The following is a 15,094-nucleotide window of genomic DNA, read 5'->3' as shown; positions in this document are numbered from 1 at the left end:
AGGGTTGGTTGAGAAATTCATGGTTAAGCTGTTTTACAAGTTGGGATGAATGAGGAGACTATTTCAGAAGGGGGTGGTTAGAACTTTGACGCCATTGATGAACTTGAAATCCACGATTTAGTACCAGAGTAGTTGAGCCATCTTTCTCAGGAGTCTTCAGACTTCACCCACCGCAAATTTAGAATAATAATAAAGAACCGGAGTGGGTGGTGGCTCACTGCAACAAATTATCTTCTGCCACCTATATTACACACATAACTTAGTCTACAAGCAAACCTATTCTTCCTTCTCTAATGGGGCAGAAGACTTTTTGATTTCTTCAAAGCTTCACAGGACTCGGTCAAAACCTTAATCATCAATGCATTAATTGGTTCAGTTACTTGACTGAATAAGCTGTGATGTTTAGAATATGAAATTAAATATGGTTTGATTGAATCCAGCAAAGAATAGGAGCCATTGTTTTAAAGAAGTTGAACCTGATCTTAGCTTTGACCAGGCAATGAATAAAGACAAAAAGTGTAACCTGATAAGGATTATATTATTCATCCTCTAATTAATTTGGCTCCACGTGCTCTTCAGAAGCAGTGCCGCATAAACCGGAGAAGACAGACACCCCACAGTTGTAATTGTTCTGTTTTTTTTTTTTTTTTTTATATGAATTTGGATCTTATAATATTGTGATTATTATTAATCCTATTGTATAACTAAACTTTATATTTATTTTAAACTTCCAAAAATATTACTTCATCCCTTGTTCTTATATACTAAAATAGAGGTTATTGTTATCCAACCCCCAAAGAGATAGTGGAATACATTATGCACCCACTATTAGGAGGTAAATAATTATATCCAGGAGATATACAGTTTAAAAATTGTGGGTACATTTCAATTTTTCAGTTATATAAAGTTATAAAGTAAAGATAAAGTAATTTATATAAATATATATAAAATGAGAGCTAAATCCACTAAGGGTCCATAGCTCAGTGGTAGAGCATTTGACTGCAGATCAAGAGGTCACCGGTTCGAACCCGGTTGGGCCCTTTTTTTAATTACTAATTTTTTTTTGCCATTAAAATATAAATTACACCTTTAACATTTACAATTTTCTTTCTATCTAAAACTTTTGTTTTTTGTTTTTAGCAACTGAGGTATCCGAGCACAGTTTCCAGTCGAGCCTGTTTAATCCCTAGAATTACGAAACACTTTACAAGATCAATAGACCAAGGTAATTGTACAAATATGATGAATATCTCTCCGATTACTCGAACACGAGAAACTTTTTACAACCCAAATACTGAAAGTCAACAAATTCATACAATGGTAGAAAATGAAAATGTATAAAATCCAACCACAATAAACAAAAGAAAGCCCACTAAGCACAAGCAGGACAAAGAGCTAACCCATTCTCATTACACTTCCCACACCTCTCTTTTACTCCATCCACCACAACCTTACAGCTTCCACCACATTCCAAACACGGCACAAACCTCGCCCCTCCACACCCTTCACACGCTTGTCTCCCTATTCCTGTTTCCAAACGCCCCGCTCTCACTATCCTCCCCAGTTTCCCTGTCTCGTTCAACTCACTCAACTCTTCCACTCCTCCCACGTATCTCCCCTTCATGAATACCCTCGGTACGCTCGCTTCTTCTTCTCCCAATAACTCCCTCAGCTCCTTCAAGAACTCTCCGTGCAACGACACGTCTCTCTCGTCCGTCACCACGCGGTGCACCTCGAATATGTTCAGCACGCGCGCGCAGTCCTCGAATGTGCGGCGGACTCCTCTCAACGACGTCGTGTATACCACCACTGAGTCTGCTCCGCCTGGTGGACACTTCTCTGGGAAGTCGCTTAATGGGTCTCGTCGGAGCTTTTCGAAAATTGCTTGCTTGCCTTCTTTTTCTTTCTCGAGTCTGTCTTTGAGGATGAATATGTTCTCTTTCACTGGCTTATACCCTCCTCCTCCAATTTCAACTCGTGGCTCGGACTTGTTTGGCTCGTTATTAATCTTGTTGAGCTCGGGCTTTTTTTTGTTCGTCTCTTCTGTACGCATGGACTGAGTTTTTTTCAGTTCTTTATTAGCTGGCTTTGACGATATCTTCTCGTCGAACTCTTCAAGTGTGTGAAAAGATGCGCTCTTTCGCGGTGGGGTTGGCCTTTGCATGGCGGTTTTAACGGGCGGAGCCGGTTTAGTTGGTGACTTGGCAGTGGTATCATTATTAATGGTGGGCTTTAGGTCTTCTAGAGCTTTGCTAACCTCGTCCCACGAATGAGGAGCATCAGTTTCGAACTTGTTGAGCTTCTCGAGAATTGAAGCAGGCACGTGCGTGGGTTTCTCTTGGTTTTCTTGAGATTTATCATTGTCCCCCGTCAGCCATGGCTCTTGTATGGCGTTGATATCAAACACAGCAAAACTGGCGGGAGCTGGACGGTAGACATCAACGCCGGTAGCCGCCTCAATTCGTTTTGATGATGCACAGCCCATTTCGTGGCCCCTAAGGCTTTAGAATGTGTTGAGCTTCGAGTGTTTTGAGAAGAGGCTTAATTGATGGCGCATGCGAGAGATTTGGTGGCAGTGATAAAGAGGTTTATCCCGTTAGCGATTAAGTTTTAAGCCTTAGATTCACGTGTGGTGCTCAGCTTCGCCAGGTGGACTTGAAGAATGTCTTCAAGTTACGAGTGGCTGTTTATTAGTTTCGAGCATGGGGGCTTTGTCATATATTTATTCAGACAAAAATTTGGTTGTGTGGATTAGGATAATTTAGGTTAACTAAATAAGAAATTAATTTCAGTGCAATAATCGCATTGGCCTATGTTGTGTGCGAATTTGCCGCAAGCTCGGAAGGTCCAATAACTCGAACACATCAATATCGATTCGATCTTAAGCTCACGAGAAGATATAGCTCAATCTATAACGAGCTTGTTGCGATCAATTTTGATAGTTGTTCGATGGATAAGAGAATAAGCTTTATTCTCTGATATTTCGAAGGAAATAGTATCAACATTGATTACAGTACGACCTTAGTGCACAATTGTGGAAATCACGGGATGCATACCAAGTCTTATTACAATCTTAGATTTATCTCTCTTTCCTTTGTAAAAATATGTGTATAAATACCCCCAAAAACAATGCAAAAAAGGGTTAGAAATTGTTTTAGACAAAGGCATATTATTTGTAACTCACAAAATCAATAAGATAAATAGTGGACATAGGTTTGAGATATAGCTCGCCTAACGACTTTAAAAATTCTTCTATGTTCATTTTTTCAATTCTTTTACTGTTTATTACTGATTCTAATAATCACGTATTCATCTATTCTGATTTCGTTAGGGTTAATTGGATCTATCTACTTGTTGCAGTTTTCTGTAGCAACAGCCTAGAATCATTGAATAAATGAAATCAAGATTTTGGTAGAGCACACTTACAGTAACTAAAGAGAAAGAAGGATAGAAGTAGAAATGTTGAAGGGTGGTTGGAGGATCGGCCGAACTTTGAGCACGATTTCATGGGCTTAATTGGACTTAATTGATGCTGAATTTACCTAGCTCCCAAGAACATGAATAGTTGTGGAACATGTACAAATTTTGTCCATATTTTGGGCTCAACTTCAAAATTCAAAAGAATCCCGAATTTTAGGTTTTCAGTTGGTTTGGTTTAGCAGGGAATCCAGCACAGAGTAAAATGCATAGCCCCTAGCCCTGAAATTTGAACTGCTCTGTTTCTAGTATGTCGTTTTCTAGTATTTTTAATCCAATTATTTTATTCTTCTCCCTTGGATTATTATCAGTTTTTCTTAATTCACCCTTGCAACGGTCTATTATCACATGGCGCCGATTAAATTTTCGATATAATGCATCACCCTAATGTCTCTTCTGACACACCGCAATTGTCTCTCCACTATATTTTGCCAAAGATTCTGCAGTTTATATACAGCTTAAGAGCTTGTAACAATCAGCAAAAATTTCGTAATGGGTAATTGTTCTTTCAAAGGGATAGCTGATGGCTTCCCAAACAGCATCCGGGTTTTAACCGATTCCGGGACTATACTTGAGTTGAAGAGCCCGAAACTAGCTAGAGAAGTTCTTGAAAACTATCCAGGCTATGGCGTTTTCCCTCGAGGCCATGCCTCATCACCATTGGCTGTTCATGAACGCCTCGTTAGCGGCCAATTTTACTATCTTCTTCCCCTGGAAAAGCAGCAAAAACAACAGGTACAGGTAGCTGAGAAACTAGACCTCAAATGGGTGGAGCAGATGGAGCCACCGAAGATGTCTTCTGCAGATTTTGTTGACAGTTTGGCAAGTGGGTCAGCTTTTGAAGTGCTGCCATCGCAAGGAAATGGTGTTTGGAAAGTGAAGTTGGTGATCAGTACAAAGCAGTTGGAGGAAATTTTCTCGGAAGAGGTTAACACAGAGGCCTTGATTGAGAAAATGAGAATGGCTGCTAGCTCAGCTAGCCTCACGCCCAGGCGGACCAAGAACTCTTGGGTGGTGGGCTGGAGGAAGCCAGCACTTTTCAATGTGTTCAAGGTGCCCACTGAGACTGGGAAATAAGGCTCTTTAAGCCGCCAGGTTATCGCAATCTTAGCTATGGATTAACGAAGGCATTTTCCAACTCTTCACAGCGATTTGGTCAATTTGACCAGGCATTATGTATATATGTAGAAAGGAAAGGAAGGAAAATGGGGATTGCCGTGCTTGGCTTTTAGTTTTCTTTAGAATTATGTATAATAATTCTATTAAGGGTATTGTTTCTCCTTTTGAAACAATTAAGTTTTTCAACACTCTGCGGACTTTAATTCTAATTCTAATTCTAATGTTTAATTTATGTTTGTGGAGTCTATTCAATCTATCTATAAGCAGTACTAAAGGGTTTCCATGTCTAGCTGTTAACATAAATCACATAGCAAATTGTAAGTCTTAATACATGCTTGCACTGATCAGAATCCATATCAGTTCTAACAGGCGATGATCTGCCACCCAACGATGAGTGGTGATAAAAACGATCTCCAGTCGCAAAAAGATTCATAAGGAACCCCGAGTAGTGCCATACTACTTAATTACAACCCAGGGTTAATGGAGCTTTGAAAGTACATATTCAAAAGGGACATTCGGAATACTGATTCCCGGATGATCTCTCTCACATGATCCTTGATTCCATCTTCTTGACAGCTTTCTCTATAGCAGGTACATTCTTCTTGAAGACCGACCATTGTTCCTCAGTCAAGGACATCCCTGAGGTACAACAATGAAATTTCAAACTTAGAAAATCATAACATACTATTACATTAATCATATTACTTTCACTCATTGTTTACCAAAACAACCGCAAATTATCCAGATGATGAAATGCGGCTTCCAAGAGAAATGAAAAATACAAGCTCCACCGATCTAGCAGTTAGTAAAGGGAGTTGGTATAACTATATCAATTTTTTGATACCAACAAATATATATGTACCTTAAGAATGAAAGTCTATAATTGAAATTACATGTTTAATAGCATTTGAAACAATGTACATCGTCCTGAAATCAATAGGATATACAAACTTCACAGAACTCAAGTAGGGTTAGCCAAAATCATAGAAATTGCTAATAGACTGCTTTAGAAAACAAAGTTACATTGCAAGGCTTCCATCATGCTAAAGGAATGTAAATGAAGTAATTTTATCTAGTTTCCCCAAAAAATAGAGTATTATAAAGTCTCGGGGAAGAAACAAAATCAATTTTGCACACATTAACTTTATCAAATTTTTTTGGAGAAAGTGTAAATTAGCTTATGCAATTTAGCTCACAGGAACAACAGTACTATTCTTTTAAATAGAAGATACAGGACCATTAGTGAACAGAATCCACTGTAAAACACAGCACTTAGTAAAGTTGAACTGAACTTGAACAATCCCTCATTTTTCTTCAAATAAAATCATGGTTAGAACATAAACCACCGCACAGCACCCAATGAACACATCTTAGAAATCAATCAAAAACTTAGAAAAAAGCCATCAAATCAGTATCCAAAAGACGAGTAACAATATTTAGGAATTCTATGTGTCTCATGTAAATGCTCTATTTACTCCAATAAAAAATAGTAAGGAAGAAACTTGTCAAAGCACTCTCAAACTCCCAAGGTCTTCACAGGGCTATAAGCTTTATAGTCATAAAACCTCTACACTAAACAAGGTAAAGATTAAGAGCTGACAGGATGCTCTGTTAGACATAAGCAGCACATCACAAGTAGAATTCCTTAGGAACTTGAGATAATACCGCCACTTTAATCTCTGTCGATGACTTAAGAACAATGAATTGTTAAGCAGATGAAAATAGATAAATGATCCCAGAAATTCACAAAAGAAAATCATATCATTCCTAACTGTGCAATGAACTAGTGTCATTGACCTTGTTCACCACTTATAAGTTTCAAAGGTTGCAAAATCAATGCATCCGGTTCCAGAATAAACAACATTTTTCCTTTCAACTTTCTCCTAATCATGTAAAGCTCAAGTATGGTCAACATGTAACAGCCAATCTATCCAAACACTCAAACCCATTAACTAACAATAATGAACTCTAATAATAATCTAAAAGTTGCCAGTAATTTTTGTTTTTTCCACCTAATTGGGTTCCTACATTTCCTTCTCCAATAACTCAGCAAAACAAATACCTAACCAAAAGTAAAAGAAGAGAAACAGAACAAATCAGAAATGACAAACCTTTAGCAGTAGGAAGTTCTTTGCCATCTTTCTTATAATACTCCCTTATCGAAACCAAAGTCTTCCCTCTGAAATCTTGAATCGTTACCCTCCTCTTATCAGATAGCTACATCGAAAACATAAACATTTTAAATACAAAATAAAAAAAAATTTTTTTAAATTCCAAAAAAAAAAATAATAAAACTTAAAAAAAAAATAAATAAACCAACCTTGCAAACAATGAGATTACCCTCATCATCGTACTCCTCGTCCAAATTCTTAGCTTCTTGTTCTTCTTCTTCATGGTCTTGGTCTTGGTCTTTTCTTGACTTTTCTTCTTGTTCTTCAAGGAAGGAGTTCACCACGTTTCTAACAAAAGCCTTGTACTCTGGTTGAGAAAGGTCCAACCCCATCTTCTCGGAGGCTTGTTTTCGAATCTGGTATTCTGTCGTTTCACTCATGTCTGAACGTTCCAGGATTTTTCGTACCGTCTCTTCGATTTTCTCTTTCATTTCTGTTTCCATCTTTTGGGGTTTCTCTCGGTAAGAAATTTGCTGTTTAGCACTCTGCAGCAGTAGCCGAGTCGATCACCTACGGAAAGGTGTATTGTAAAGTTTTAACGTGTCATAGTAGTATTAGTCCACGTAGATAGATGAAGAACCTATTTTGCCATGGTGCAGAAATGTTTAGGAAAGTTTCAAAAGTTACTTTATTTTTTTATTCAATCAAATAGCACAGACTAGCTTAAACACATCTCGACTAATCTATCAAAAACATTAGCGCAATAACCCACTATTATAACCCTTTTAAATGGATTAGAATTTAATACTGTGTCTATCGAAACCCACTACTATAACCCTCTTAAATCTTAAGAGTTAAGGGAATCGAATATGATACTGTACGTCTTAACCATCTAACACTTGTCCTACCATTCGAGTTCACACTAGCCCTACCACTTGACATCCCAACACTTATCTGAGACTTATGCGCACATTTCAACAACACTAGTCCTATCACTTTAAAGACATCCAACACTCATCCTTCGACCTAGGCATTTGAGACAAATCCCAAAAAATTGGTCTAAAAAATCGGTCTTACGAAACCTGGTCCCAAACCCAAACCAAGCCCATGGAGGAGGGACCGGTCCCTAGATCAGACCCTCCTCCAAGGCTAGAGCCTGGGATCAGTCCCAAGCCCAGGCCCCAACCCATTTGCATTTTTTCAAAAAACTCCTCAAAAAATTATCTAAAAGCCCTTTATAATTTTAAATTAACAAAAACATTAAAGGTTAAATTGATATTTTATAAAATTTACTAATATGGAAGGTGTAAAAAATTTTCCAGCCCCTAAAAATTACATAAACTCCCTTACATAAATTTTTTAAAAATATAAAAAAAAAGTTGGGGGGCAGAACAAAATTTTCCAAGCCACAGGTCTTATGGGCCCAAGACCGGTCCTAAGGACCAGCCTGAGTCCTAAAATTTCTCGGTTTGGAACCAGTCCAAGATGCATGAGTGACTAATCCTATTGGGACCAGTCCCAATCGGGCCCAGGCTCGGACCCGGTTGGGACCGGTCCTTGCCCAGGTCTAGACCGAGTCATCCTATTCCACTATCATAGACGGATTTTCATCATCAAAGAGGTTTCTCCTTGAATACTGAATATAGGGAAGGAAAGATCTACGATTTTTAAGTTTCATTGCCGATGATTTATTATGGGATTGAAATTCTAACTGCCTTAGGGGAGACTGTTATTGAGTGAATGAAAATGAAGAACTCTATTGCGGAAAATCCCATTTTATTGATTGTTGGCAGAGTCTATAGATACAGCTCAATTTCGAATTAGCTCAAAGGAAAAAAAAAATATTTAATTGGAAGTGTTTCAACTACTAAATCAACATTTCTCAAGCTTCAACAACTATATTTGCAACACTATAACAAAGGAACTAGCACATCTTCATCTTCATCTTCAATCAACCAGGAACTCGCTTTAGCCTGCATTCAAAATCAGGAACAACCCGATTAACTTTTGTAGCAAAAAAATTAGACGCTCAATGCTGCTAAATCATTCAAACACAACCCATCAGTATATAATCCAGAAAATCTTAACCAATCCAATTCCTTTCAATTTTCTCCAAGAAAAGAATCTAAATTAAAGTGAAACTTGATACCTGTTCATTTCATGGGTTTTTCACTTATTCTGGGTTTGGATTTTTCCTGTATGAGGAAATCTCCGACATATCTACTCACTAGCTTCTTATACGAAGGTTGGTTGAGGTCGAGATTAAGGTCGGACGAGGCTTTTTCGCGTACCGATTTCTCGTTCAACACGTACAAGTTTGCTCCTTCTCCTTGGAGTATATTTTTCACGCTTTTCTTGATTTTTCTTCTCGTTTCCTTATCGATTTCTGCTTCCATTTTCCTACGTCTTGCTTCTCCCTTCTCTCTTCTTCCTCTTCTCAGTCCCCAGAGACTGCGGCGACAGAATTCAGCGTTTAGGGTTCTAATTTGTATTCGATATTTATAACTTATATAAAATCTTTTACTAGCTCATTTTAAAATTCGTCTAAATATTAAATAATTTTCTATTCTTTATAAAAGTCAAATATTTCCTTGACCAAAAGTTAAAAAAGTTCTAAGTCTACAATAAGTAGATGTTGCATAATTTGCATTTGTTTCTTATCGCCAATTTGGTAGATGGTTATGGTGTATATATATGGTCAGACTTCATATTTTTTAACGAATTTATCTAAGTATTACTTCATGGGTCGTTAATGTTCTCGCTTATAGCACCAATTCCGTCTCTTATTCAACCGGTATGGCTCGAAGCTTTGAGAATGATAACATCAATAAACAGAGTTCCGGGACGAGACGAGATGAAGGAAAGAAAAACAGACTTTTCGGTTTCTCCGCATCGATTCCGGTTCCTCTGGTTCCGTTGCTCGTCGATAAACAAAATGTTGTGGTGGGTTCTACTTAAACCGCATGGCGAATCTTTGTAATATTGAAGATAGTTTTGACCCAGTTAATTTGTAATTCCAATATGACCAAAATCCAAAGTTTTTCATACAGTATAGGATTGTAAAAAGCAAATATGAAGAATCATGAATAATACAGACAAGAAATACTTCATTTTCTTGATGAAAATGAAAAACTTGGAAGAAATCTATACTTATCACCCTCCAACAGAGCAACCGGGCTTAAAATTTTTGAGAAAATCAATTCAGAGAGGCTTATAGCATCTCTTCCACTGAAGCTTACTTCTTGAATTTCCCTGGACCTTGTTTCTTGCTGCAAGAGTACAATATAAATATATCAGCTCAGCGTTGTTAATTCAGTAAAATATTAACTGGAGATTTAGAAAAGCATGACAGAAAAAAAGGTCAATCAGCAAATGAAGTAATACGATTTCATGTGGGCACAACCCTTTGAAAGGAAAAAGATGAAAATTAAACAATTTGGTGGACAAAATACCAGCAGCTAAGACAACAAAAGTGGTACTAAACTGTTAAACCAGTAATATATAAGCACCCCTTAGCCTTAATTATCCAGACATCCTACTTCCTAGTTTTTACTGGTTCAAACAGCAGGACAAATGTACACCAACACTATAAGAAGAGAGACAGTAATGAAGCATCAGCTATTACAAAGGAGTGCATTGGAAATGTCTTTGTTAATGATAAAGAGTGATTTGAACGTAAAATTCCTAGCTAAAATTCTGGAAACTGAAATCCAAAAGTATAAGCCAACTAATCTTTGATACTGGATTACACAAAGCTGACATGGAACTTAATGTAATACTCCATATTGAACTCAGCCAAAGTTGGATTCACCAACAGACACAGGCAACCAGGGATAAAAAAGTGAAGGTCTTTTCTTTACTAATTCTTTTGGCATCAAACCAATTGCATAACACATCATTTTTCCTATCGTTGCACGCCTATGTAATGTACACCAAGGCCCTGCAAAGTAAGGGCAAGGAGTTTCCGGTGACGATGCTTCTGAATCAAACTATGTCATTAGAAGTTAAGCTTAGTCCTGCCTCACAGGCCACAGCAAGATTCAAGAATCCTCACCATGTTAATGCATTCTTTTTAGTTGCAAAGTCATCAAAATGGCACTACATACAAATTTAAATGAAACTAGGAATGAAATTACCTTGACTCAACCTCACTGCTGGGACTCACAGGAGGTCTTCTTTCCCCCCTTCCAAAGGCAACCTCATCCATGCTTTGCCCTTGTCGCCGATACCGACCACCAGACGCCAGAAATCCAGGACAAGGCCTGTAAGCCTTTATTGGCCACCAACCAAACCCTGGAACTGTTGCAATGCCACCTTGAATCCTTCCCTCACCATTGCATCCCCTCTCCATTTCCTCTCTGCCACATGCCTTACAACCACTGTCCAAAAGTTTGTTTACAAAATTATAAATTAAACTAAGTTCTTATCCATAAAGTCTTCCCAGAACCAATAATCTCAAAGGTGTAATTTCTTCAAAAATAAATTTATACAAACCCATGTGAGATGATGTGATTAGAGGGGTGAAAAGTAAAAATGAAGCTAAAAAATTGAAACAAATAACTAAGGCTCTCAAATTTGTTACTAACTAGTGAGATTTTAACCAGAACAGTATCCGCTGTAAATTAGAGAAAGAAAAAGGGTGTTTACCTGGAAGGAAGCTTGTCAGGTTCGTTAGCGGCAGAATCTGATTGGACGGGAACTGGATCAGGTGATGGAGTATAGGGATTATCTTCTACAACAGAAACTGAAGAAGAAGAAGAAGAAGAAGAAGAAGAAGAAGAGGAGAGAAGGATTGAGGTTGAAGGCTTGAAAGGGTATTTGATTGAAGTAAGTGAGGGATGAAATAATGAGTTAGTGACAGTGATGGAAGGGCGTTGAGTTTGATGAGGCGTTGGCACTGAGAGAAGGGCTGTTGCAGCCATTCTCTTCTTCCTCCTCCTCCTCCTCAGGGTTGTGTTCAAAATACAGGGAATGGATAACAGCCACTAACTACCTTTTGTATTTTGTTGTTTCAAATGTAAAGCTAAACTTTAGATGAGATTCATGTTCCGTATTCATAGTCGTTCTCATTCTAAATCCGAAGACGACATGTCGGATTCATAGTCCAATGTCCTGACCACTGTTTTAAAACCCGGACCGGAGGGCAACCCGCTCTGTTACCTGGGTCATGGGTCAACCAGTTCAACCGGTTGATGACGTGCATGATGATGTCAACACATAAAAAAAACCTGTTTTGTTTTATTTTATTTTAAGATTTTCATTTTTTAATAAGACAATAATAACTTAATTATTGTCCAACATGATTCAAAGTTCAAATTCAATAACAATCCCAACATAACTTAAGTATTTAATAACAATCCAAAGTCCAAATCCAAACATGATGTTGTATTCATTCATTACATATTAAATGACAAAATATATAATAATTAGTAACAAAACATTTGGAGCAAGTGTTTTTTCTTTGATCCGTGTCCATGTTGATTGGGCTTCACACACTAGTATCAAAATTCATCACCATCATCACCATCATAACCATCACCATCATCTACGTAAATTTCAGTAAAAAATAGAAATCATAAGTTAAAACTTGTAATTTAATTTTAAATAGATACTAAGTTACTTAAATATTTGAAACTAACCTTCTGAACCATCGGTTGAATCATAAAAAGAAGGGCGATCAGCAGCTCCAGCATGAATAGATCCTTCTCCATATAACATTTGTTCCAACTCCTCATAATTAAGTTCACTAACCTTCTCTTCATCGTCAACTATCCAGCCTTCAGTTTTGTTGATACTTTCATAATCAATAGGATCGAAACTTATTCTCTTGTAACACCTCCTAAAATACCATAATGAAATATTAAAAGCATGACAAGTAAAATATCAAGGAAAATAATAGATAATAACAATAAGAGTGATGCATAATTGAGTAATTAACAATGTTTTATATATGTTTTGCAAATGCAAGTTATAGTGAACAAAAACAAGATCATTCAACCTTTGATGTTCCAATCTATTCCTTTTTTTAGTATGTATGCGCTCAAAAACACTCAAATTTCGTTCACATCCTGAAGGGCTTGAAATTTGGCTAAGAATTTTTATTGCAAACTTTTACAAATTTGGAGTACTATACCTAAATGATCTCCACCATTCATCTAATTGAAAATTAAACATAATAAATAAATTAGACTTCAAAAACAAAAGCACTCATAAATTTTATAACTATTACATACCAGGACGTGTGGTTTTGGCGGTTTCAAGAGCAAGCCCACGAGAAAAGCTTCCCTCCCGGTTTGAATATAATATACTCTCTTCCACTAACCTTGTCTTGTTCAAATTGAACGCACTTGCTTTACTGTCAATAGTATCAAGGAAACCACTCATGACTTCTGGCTTGGAGCAAAAAGATGCTTCGTCATATTTAAAGGCAGGATTCAAATAATAAGCCGCAGCATGGATATCACGGTGCAACGTCTTATCCCAACGTAGCTTAATGATTCGTGTATAAGGCTTGTACAATCTCTTTTTATTCTTAAACAACTTCTTAATTGCATTTTTCACTCTGTACATGTCATCATACACATATCCTATTGTAGGCTTCTCATTTGAGTCAACAATCCGCAACAAGCGCATCAATGGACTCACAACTTTGGATATCTTACCCATATCATCCCAAAAATCTTTATCTAGAATTATGTCAATAACATGTTTGCGTTTATTACTTTTTGCATATCGAGAATCTACAAATGACTTATTTGTCACTATGGCTTGCAAGTCGTGTTTTTGCTCATGAAAGTTTCTCATTGCAATGAAAGTTGTAGCAAAACGGGTTGCGCAAGGACAAACAATTTCTTTCCAACCATGTTCAATTGATAAATAATAGATGTTAGTCAATTATAAAAAATGCATATTATGTTATGACTTGACAAGAACATGAACTAAATGTATATTACCAGTCTTTTTCTCAACCAAGCTATTATGATTATATACAAACTTTGTCACCTTAGAAGCACGTCTCGCAAGATAAACTATGTGATCCATCTCAGTTATGTCTTTTAACACCAAATTTATGCTATGTGCTGCACAAGGTGACCAAGTAATACTCGGATATTTCTCAGACAACATTCTTCCAGCAGCTTTATAATTGGATCCATTGTCTGAGACAAAATGGACAATACTATTTGATCCAATCCATAAAACGACCTCTTCAAACATTTTCAACAATGTCCCAGCATCCTTCATAACATCTGAAGCATCAATTGATTTCACAAAACAAACTCTCTTAGGACAACACACCATAAAATTGATCAATGACTTATGTAAATTATCAGTCCAACCATCAGCTATTAAAGTACATCCAACATTTTCCCAAATCTTTTTGTAACTATCAACAAGAAGTTGCACTTCATTCTTTGCATCTCTTAACAAATTGACATGCAAACCATGATAATTTGGGCGTTTATACCCAGGCCCAATTGCAGCTATAACATCCACCAAAGGCTGAAGATAAATTGAATTTACAGCACTAATTGGGATGCAAGCATCGTAAAAGAATCTTGCAAAAGTCATGTCTGCTCTCCACGTCGCATCTTTTCCAGCTAAACAACTCCTAATTGATGGTTAAGATCCACCAATTGTCCTTGGAGCAAAATAGTCACCAACCCCAATAGATTTTTTTATTTTTGATTTGCCTAGCATTGTACTTTGTTTTTTACTGCCAAACCTACTTCATTTATGTGAATTTCTGATGGATGAAACCCTTCACTATCTTCATTAACATATCTCCCTCAAATCCATGTACGGGAGCACCGTAGGGAGTATTATACTTATTATAATTAGCCTTCTCTTTATTCTTTATCCCAATGTCTTTTAGTGATTCTCTTATCAAGTATTGAACATCAAAAGGAACTTTTAAACAAACACCAACATCCCCATTTGTTTCAGCTAGATGTTGTTTCATTCTAAAAATACCTCCTCCCACAGTGAAGACATTTTAATGTCTTCCTTCCATTTGGATTTACACCCTCAATAACATGTGCCCATGTTATATCAGTTCTACCTCTATTAGATTGTGAAGAAGACCAACAGCCAAATGTTGACATTGTTTATTTTTAATCTTTATCTACCTTTCACACAAGAAATAATAACAATTTAGTATGTCTTTCTTAAGTCTGTTAATATATATCTAATATTATTACACTTGATAACTTGTAGGTGAGAGATGAACTTGAACATTTGCTGGACAATGACAATGATATGGCTGATTTCAAAGCTATGATACAATGAGAAAAACAGAGAAAACAAAACAATTTACTAAAGACAGTTCTGAAAAGTGTGGCTGAGTTTGTTTATAGTTGAAGTTCAATTTTTACTTTTTATACAATTTG

The 15,094-nt window shown here is 36.9% G+C and overlaps 5 protein-coding genes and 1 non-coding gene across 6 annotated transcripts; 2 read left to right on the top strand and 4 right to left on the bottom strand.

The window, feature by feature from the left end:
* Positions 1 to 969: 969 nt before the first annotated feature.
* Positions 970 to 1,041, top strand: TRNAC-GCA. The gene has a single exon. It is a non-coding gene; the product is annotated as a tRNA-Cys (tRNA).
* Positions 1,042 to 1,264: 223 nt separating this feature from the next.
* LOC116139421 lies at positions 1,265 to 2,921 on the bottom strand. Its single transcript, XM_031425096.1, has one exon. It carries the CDS (start codon positions 2,483 to 2,485, stop codon positions 1,373 to 1,375), a length of 1,113 nt encoding a protein of 370 aa, XP_031280956.1. The 5' UTR covers positions 2,486 to 2,921; the 3' UTR covers positions 1,265 to 1,372.
* Positions 2,922 to 3,898: 977 nt separating this feature from the next.
* Positions 3,899 to 4,740, top strand: LOC116139422. The gene has a single exon (XM_031425097.1). It carries the CDS (start codon positions 3,970 to 3,972, stop codon positions 4,552 to 4,554), a length of 585 nt encoding a protein of 194 aa, XP_031280957.1. The 5' UTR covers positions 3,899 to 3,969; the 3' UTR covers positions 4,555 to 4,740.
* A 145-nt stretch (positions 4,741 to 4,885) lies between these two features.
* Positions 4,886 to 7,241, bottom strand: LOC116139390 (RNA polymerase II transcriptional coactivator KELP). The gene is made up of 3 exons (XM_031425070.1): positions 6,917 to 7,241; positions 6,708 to 6,813; positions 4,886 to 5,235 (listed from the first exon to the last, which is right to left on the bottom strand). The coding sequence occupies exons 1-3, from the start codon at positions 7,208 to 7,210 to the stop codon at positions 5,141 to 5,143; spliced, it is 495 nt and encodes a 164-aa protein (XP_031280930.1). The 5' UTR covers positions 7,211 to 7,241; the 3' UTR covers positions 4,886 to 5,140.
* Positions 7,242 to 8,607: 1,366 nt separating this feature from the next.
* Positions 8,608 to 9,205, bottom strand: LOC116139352 (mediator-associated protein 3). Its single transcript, XM_031425030.1, has 2 exons — positions 8,857 to 9,205; positions 8,608 to 8,680 (listed from the first exon to the last, which is right to left on the bottom strand). Exon 1 carries the CDS (start codon positions 9,101 to 9,103, stop codon positions 8,861 to 8,863), a length of 243 nt encoding a protein of 80 aa, XP_031280890.1. The 5' UTR covers positions 9,104 to 9,205; the 3' UTR covers positions 8,608 to 8,680; positions 8,857 to 8,860.
* A 494-nt stretch (positions 9,206 to 9,699) lies between these two features.
* Positions 9,700 to 11,708, bottom strand: LOC116139417. Its single transcript, XM_031425094.1, has 3 exons — positions 11,355 to 11,708; positions 10,844 to 11,086; positions 9,700 to 9,976 (listed from the first exon to the last, which is right to left on the bottom strand). The coding sequence occupies exons 1-3, from the start codon at positions 11,627 to 11,629 to the stop codon at positions 9,943 to 9,945; spliced, it is 552 nt and encodes a 183-aa protein (XP_031280954.1). The 5' UTR covers positions 11,630 to 11,708; the 3' UTR covers positions 9,700 to 9,942.
* Between the last annotated feature and the right edge of the window lie 3,386 nt (positions 11,709 to 15,094).

Source organism: Pistacia vera, unplaced genomic scaffold (genome assembly GCF_008641045.1).
Source record: "Pistacia vera cultivar Batoury unplaced genomic scaffold, PisVer_v2 Contig350, whole genome shotgun sequence".
Lineage (NCBI taxonomy): Eukaryota > Viridiplantae > Streptophyta > Magnoliopsida > Sapindales > Anacardiaceae > Pistacia > Pistacia vera.
This window is presented reverse-complemented; position numbering and strand designations above follow the sequence as displayed.

Excerpts from the sequence above, each read along its gene's own strand:
- LOC116139417 (XM_031425094.1), bottom strand. The coding sequence starts at position 11,629 with ATGGCTGCAACAGCCCTTCTCTCAGTGCCAACGCCTCATCAAACTCAA. Across the intron at positions 11,087-11,354 it reads CCTGACAAGCTTCCTTCCAG|TGGTTGTAAGGCATGTGGCA; the intron begins GTAAACACCCTT and ends ACTTTTGGACAG. Across the intron at positions 9,977-10,843 it reads AGCAGTGAGGTTGAGTCAAG|CAAGAAACAAGGTCCAGGGA; the intron begins GTAATTTCATTC and ends GTACTCTTGCAG.
- LOC116139421 (XM_031425096.1), bottom strand. The coding sequence starts at position 2,485 with ATGGGCTGTGCATCATCAAAACGAATTGAGGCGGCTACCGGCGTTGAT.
- LOC116139390 (XM_031425070.1), bottom strand. The coding sequence starts at position 7,210 with ATGGAAACAGAAATGAAAGAGAAAATCGAAGAGACGGTACGAAAAATC. Across the intron at positions 6,814-6,916 it reads GTAATCTCATTGTTTGCAAG|CTATCTGATAAGAGGAGGGT; the intron begins GTTGGTTTATTT and ends TTTTCGATGTAG. Across the intron at positions 5,236-6,707 it reads AGAACTTCCTACTGCTAAAG|GGATGTCCTTGACTGAGGAA; the intron begins GTTTGTCATTTC and ends GTTGTACCTCAG.
- LOC116139352 (XM_031425030.1), bottom strand. The coding sequence starts at position 9,103 with ATGGAAGCAGAAATCGATAAGGAAACGAGAAGAAAAATCAAGAAAAGC.
- LOC116139422 (XM_031425097.1), top strand. The coding sequence starts at position 3,970 with ATGGGTAATTGTTCTTTCAAAGGGATAGCTGATGGCTTCCCAAACAGC.